The sequence below is a fragment of the Triticum dicoccoides genome, chromosome 7A (assembly GCF_002162155.2).
Source record: "Triticum dicoccoides isolate Atlit2015 ecotype Zavitan chromosome 7A, WEW_v2.0, whole genome shotgun sequence".
Lineage (NCBI taxonomy): Eukaryota > Viridiplantae > Streptophyta > Magnoliopsida > Poales > Poaceae > Triticum > Triticum dicoccoides.
This window is the reverse complement of record NC_041392.1, coordinates 501,804,481-501,810,784: the sequence shown is the minus strand read 5'-3', so window position 1 is coordinate 501,810,784 and position 6,304 is coordinate 501,804,481. Positions and strand designations below refer to the sequence as shown.

General features: G+C 42.4%; 1 protein-coding gene across 1 annotated transcript; it reads left to right on the top strand.

Moving 5' to 3' along the window:
- Positions 1–223: 223 nt before the first annotated feature.
- On the top strand, positions 224–4,936 carry LOC119331696 (nicotianamine aminotransferase 1-like). Its single transcript, XM_037604863.1, has 7 exons — positions 224–637; positions 1,202–1,541; positions 1,635–1,853; positions 2,712–2,771; positions 4,051–4,206; positions 4,289–4,382; positions 4,515–4,936. Exons 1-7 carry the CDS (start codon positions 360–362, stop codon positions 4,634–4,636), a joined length of 1,269 nt encoding a protein of 422 aa, XP_037460760.1. The 5' UTR covers positions 224–359; the 3' UTR covers positions 4,637–4,936.
- The last annotated feature ends 1,368 nt before the right edge of the window (positions 4,937–6,304 follow it).

Below are 6,304 nucleotides of genomic sequence, written 5' to 3'. Positions count from 1 at the left end.
CGCGCGGTGGAGTTGACCTAAGGACAAGTGGTTAGCCAGTGATGAGTGGGAGAGCAGCTCTCCTGCCTTTATTTGTAAAAGAAGGTCAGGTGTGGGCCCGTTGATGGCCTTGGAATACACAGAGGTGAGGACAAGAGAGGAGGGTGGCTGGGAACGGAACGGCTACGGCCACGGCGAACGAGCAGGGGACAGAGCAAAGGACCAACTTGAGCAGCAAGTAGAGCAGCGCACCATCGGCGACTGTATTTCCGACCATCTTCTCCAGCACACCCTCCTTCTCGCCTACACCTCCCCAGTACTCACACGACAAAACGCCGAAGACAAAAGCTGCTATCCTCCTACCATCCGCGACATCGGCGATGGAAGACGGCGGGAGGAGCACGCAGTGGCGCTTCGCGGCCCCGAACCCGACCTTGGCGGCCGCCGGCGAGAGGAGCATCCAGAAGGCCCTCCTCCAGGTGCACGCCTGCCTGGACGAGCGCGGCCCGCGGCCCGTGATCGCGCTGAGCCACGGCGACCCCTCCTCCGCACCCTCCTTCCGCACCGCGCCCGAGGCGGAGGAGGCCCTCGTCGCGGCCGTGCGCTCCGGCGAGTACAACGGGTACCCCACCCCCGCCACCGGCCTCCCCGCTCGCAGGTCTGTGTGCCCCGTCTCTCGTTTGCCATTGTCCCGTTCAGAACATATCATGGACCGCCTTGAACTGAATGAATGAAGAGCTACAGACTACAGAGTGACTGCTAGAGCTATTGCTATTGCTAGGTCCTAGATTTTGTATGTGTAGGTTTGTCATGGAGAGTTCACATAGTTCATACCGCAGACCTACTTTGCCCTACATTAATCTGCCATGTGATCCCCCTTATCCGTTTCAATTCCATGATTAGGTTTGTCTTCAGCAGCTTCCTCATATCACATACCCATCAGAGTGAACAAGTCTAAACATTATAGAGCACTCCCAAGTTCCATTACTGTGAATGAAACCTGTGATAAGGAAACAGTTTACATATATGATCTATTGTACAACATTTAGGTTATTACAAAAAACAGGGCACAAAAATGTAGTCGTCACACTCCATCCTGTTCTGTGCATTTTCAGAACAGTGCTCTTCACAGTACGATTGTGTAGAAAATCCTCCATGTGTGCTGTTTCAGTAATATATATGTGCTGCTTTACTTGTATTGACACTGTCTGTTGAAATGCAGAGCTGTTGCCGAGTATATATCCCGTGATCTTCCTTACATGATTTCCCATGATGATATTTTCCTCACTTGTGGAGGTAGCCAAGCAATCGAGACTGTGATGTCTGTTTTTGGCCAAGCAGGCGTCAACATATTGCTGCCAATGCCTGGCTACCCAAAACACGAAGCACATGCAGTGTTTCATAGGATGGAAGTACGGCATTATGGTCTTCTCCCGGAGAGAGGATGGGAGGTTGATTTGGAAGCTGTTGAAGCTCTCGCAGATGGGAATACTGTTGCAGTTGTGATTACCAACCCCAACAACCCATGTGGTAGTGTGTATACCTACGAGCATTTGGCCAAGGTTTGTATAGCGTTTGTTACAGAGCTAGGTAACCTTTCTTCTCTTTTTATTTGTTGTAATAGAGCTTATTTTCTTGCTTCCATGTTAAATTAGCTTGCAGATATGGCAAGCAAGCTCGGTATTTTAGTCATCGCTGATGAAGTATATGGTCACCTTGTCTATGGCACCACACCTTTTGTGCCAATGGGTGTTTTTGGAGAGACTGTTCCGGTAATCACTTTGGGAGCTATATCGAAGAGATGGGCTGTACCTGGCTGGAGGATTGGTTGGATAGCAACTTGTGACCCTAAAGGCATTCTGAGAAAAACTAAGGTGATTCTTATTAATATCTATAAGTGCATCTGTTTGTAAATTTATTAATTTCGTTCACTTCAGGATGTTTATACTTGTAACAGAGTTGTATTGTTCTTACTAACTTCTAATTGGCAAGATAATGTGAGGAGTGACTTGCGAGTTCCAAAGTACCAGTTAGCATGTCCTGCATGTTCGTTCCTCTAAAATTTCTTAATCATTCTACCACGTTTGAGTTATCTTCCAAAAGTATCAATTGAAAAATCAACATGGTACCACCTAATTGTAAGAGGCATGAAGGGGGCTTCACATCTCACATACTATATTTGGACCTTTGGACAATGGTAAACCACTCCAGGATCATTTGATTTACTTGTTTTACTGAGTTCTCTGTGTGGTTTCTAGTTTGTGTTACTCAACGCTTTTTGACATAAACAATGTCATGAAAGCTCCATTTTGGAGCACTGTGTATACTCATTATTACATCATTTTGTTTGTTTGTTTCTGAATTGTCTTGTGAGCAGTATTGTTGTTTTTGTTAGACGAGTTACTCTAAAAGTCTGAACTTATGGAGAGAGACAGGCAATATATTGGACAACCCCTCCCCACTCCCCCCCCCCCACCCCCCGGGCGTGTAGGCTCCTCCAGACCTTAGACATGGGATTGATTTAGGCCGCTAATATTTTTATTAAGAGTGCGTTCGCCGGGTCTTGAACTTGCAAAACTGTTGACTCTGATGCCATATTGAATTCATGCTCCTGAGCAGGTTACTCGGAAAGTATGAAGAGAGGTGGGCAATATATTTCATGCAAGTTAATTAATACCTTGTATTGATTCTTTGATATTTAATTGAAATTTCTCTGATGTGTCTATTATTAGGTTGCTGATTCACTCAGAAGCTTCATAAGTATAATATCAGGTCCTGCAACATTTCTTCAGGTTAGTCAAACGTGTGATGTCAGCCATTTCATCACCTTTATACGATATCTAGGTAGTTGGATAGTTAGCAAACTTGGAAAGTTCCTATTTCTCTACTTTAGCATAGGTATTTAGATGCACAGTCTTCTTGTTTACACACAATACACAATGAGAATGCATGTAATTCCTATTAACATTTCAGTAAACCACACAAGCACTGGTTCCTATTTTATTGGACTGAATCTAACAAGTGGAACTTAGCATCCAGCAGCCACAGTTTGTGTTTTCCTGTCAAATGTGTCATTCTCTAATAGTTTTGATGAAATGTGTAGTTTGGAGAGTAAAAAAAAACTATTTATTTAGAAATTAATTATAGCATACGCTAGATTAAACTTTGGGTCACATATATGCTCCTAGTGCAACCACCAAACAAAAAAAGAATCAAGTCCCAAGGATGTCTTACTTTAACACACTTCCCTTTTTAAAGTTTAGATATAATTTTTTGCTAAATGCACTTTCTGTTTTTCATTATTGTCGATAAACTGCATATTTCACGAAACTTTGCATATTTTGGATTATTTGGCACATGTCAGTTACACTGACAGGTATGTCTCACATGCCAGACTCCATTTCAACTAATGGGATTCAACAATAATGCAGTTTATCAGAATCTTGTGCTAAAATATGTGTAATTTGATGAAATACAGTCCAAACTAACATGTGTAGTTTCCTGATAATTACACTGAAATACGATTAGTTATGTGAAATCTACTCATTTCAAATACCTCTAAATGCAATGATGTGTTTCCCCCGCTTTCGTATGGATTAAGAAACCAATTAATTGCACTGGTTTGTCACTGATGTGGTCGATGCAAATCACATACATGCGGTGCCTTTTTTGTGCTGAAAGGAAATCACCTGCTGCTTAAATAATGAGCACCATTTTTTTTTAGAAAAGGAGGATGTACCCCCGGCCTCTGCATCTGGATGATGCATGCAGCCATATTATTAATTATTCATAAAGACCATACAAGGTGATACATCAATAAGCCTGAAGCCACCATCTTGGCAACACCGTCGCTACTCCTATCCCCTTGATGAAGGCGTGCCGAATGTCCGGGCCTAATACCAAACAGACATCGCACCAAAGCCTAACATCTAAAGCCGGGAGATTAGTATGGTTTCCTGTCCGACAATTTTCATGTATTTTCAGTAGTTACTTGGGTGCATATTGTTCCCATGACATTATTGTAGAGGATTGAAACCATCACATCTTCTAAGTTCTCTTGTCCATGCACAGGGAGCTATTCCTCATATTATCAAGAACACAAATGATGAATTCTATAACAACATTGTCAAGCTGTTGAAGGAGACTGCAGAGATATGTTATGATGCAATAGACGAGATCAAGTGTATTACCTGTCCCCACAAACCAGAGGGCTCATTTTTTATGATGGTAGGGCATATATAGAGAACAATGTTTGCAGCTTCACATTGTTGCAAGTTGAAAGGAGGTGGACTAACACTATGTTCTACAGGTAAAACTGGACGTGTCACAATTGTCGGACATTCGTGACGACGTAGACTTCTGCAGCAAGTTGGCGAAGGAGGAGTCGGTTATACTGTTGCCTGGTATGCAGTAGCAGAACAGACGAATAGCTGCATACGTCGAGATGCAAACACCCCTGATGATATATTTTCAGCACACCATTCTTTTCCATATGTTGTTTGAGAGATGCCCTAAGTTCTAACCACCATTTGCAGGGAAATCCTTGGGCATGGAGAACTGGTTGCGTATCACCTTTGCTTCGGAGCCACCTACACTGAAGCAAGGGCTCGACAGGGTGAAGTCTTTCTGCAGGAGGCATCAGTCACAGGCCAATTAGCGTTCATGAGTTGGTGGTAACACCTCGTTACTTCCCTCAATGGCTGTTGGGGTTTCAGTAATGGCTTACACGTCATTTCCAATAAATAATACAGGGGTTTGCCGAAAAATAATGTACTGTCATGTGCAGCATGTACAGTTTATGTCATGATTGTCTGCTCCCTTCACTTGTAGTATTGCTTATAAGTTATCACTCTTTCACATTGTGAGATCTCTTTACATACGAGCCAAGTATTTATGGGAGGCCCTTTCAAAAAAAAATATATATGGAAGGTTGACGCATGAGTGATTGAGTGGGTTAGACGTATATACAGTGCCTTCTGATATTGTTTTCCCATGTTGTCAACCAAAGCTCTGATGTGGGTGAGGATTACAATGTTAGACTGAACACAAGCTGTAATATTAATTAAAATAAATGAAATAACAGAAATGTTTGAAAGGGAAAACACTCCAACTACTCTAGACATCTACTCCCTCCGTTCCAAATTACTCGTCGTAGAAATGGATGTATCTAGAACTAAAATACATCTAGATACACCCATACCTGCGACAAGTAATTCGGAACAGAGGGAGTACATGAAACCCATGATGATTGATAGACATACCTTTGTCCTACTTTTAACAAAAGGTATACTGTATACAAGTATTTAATTGGTCTCACATGCTTACTAAAGGAAACATGCCCCAGGCAATAATAAAGTTGTTATTTATATTTCCTTATAGGGATGAAAATGGAGTGGAAACTTTCCGTTTTTCCGACGAAAAAATGGAAATGGAGAGGAAATATGAAAACAGAAACGGAAATTTGCAAAATGGAAGTGGAAATGGAATTTTTTATGCGGAAACGGAAACAAAAACGGAATGGTGTTTTCCGGTGGAACATGCATGGAAACGGAACTCTCCGTTTTCGTGAATACGAAATTTCTGTTTTTACTATAGACCTATAGCTTCTTTGTAGCCCAACCACCAAAGAGAACACAATGACAAAATTAGTAGAATGGATCTAAGGCCCAACTTCTATAGTAAAAACAGAGAGGAACACCTTGTGTGCTATCAAACGTCACAACGTAACTGGGTGATTCTAAAGATTCTCTACAGGTGTCTCCAATGGTGTTTGTTGAGTTGGCATAGATCAAGATTAGGATTTGTCACTCTGTGTATCGGAGAGGTATCTCTGGGCCCTCTCGGTAATGCACATCACTATGAGCCTTGCAAGCAATGTGTCTAATGGGTTAGCCACGGGATGATGCATTACGGAACGAGTAAAGAGACTTGCCGGTAACGAGATTGAACTAGGTATGATGATACCAACGATCGAATCTCGGGCAAGTAACATACCGATGACAAAGGGAACACCGTATGTTGTTATGCGGTTTGATCGATAAAGATCTTTGTAGAATATGTAGGAGCCAATATGAGCATCCAGGTTCCGCTATTGGTTATTGACCGGAGATGTGTCTCGGTCATGTCTACATAGTTCTCGAATCCGTAGGGTCCGCACGCTTAACGTTCGATGACAATTTGTATTATGAGTTATGTGATTTGATGAACCGAAGTTTGTTCGGAGTCCCGGATGAGATCACGGACGTGACGAGGAGTCTCGAAATGGTCGAGACATAAAGATTGATATATTGGAAAGTTTTGTTTGTGTAGGGTAACGTAGTAATTT

Bases quoted from the DNA above. Each gene is read 5' to 3' on its own strand.
- LOC119331696 (XM_037604863.1), top strand. From the start codon at position 360: ATGGAAGACGGCGGGAGGAGCACGCAGTGGCGCTTCGCGGCCCCGAAC. The intron at 1,542-1,634 runs GTTTGTATAGCG...ATGTTAAATTAG, and splicing joins CCTACGAGCATTTGGCCAAG to CTTGCAGATATGGCAAGCAA. The intron at 4,207-4,288 runs GTAGGGCATATA...TATGTTCTACAG, and splicing joins AGGGCTCATTTTTTATGATG to GTAAAACTGGACGTGTCACA.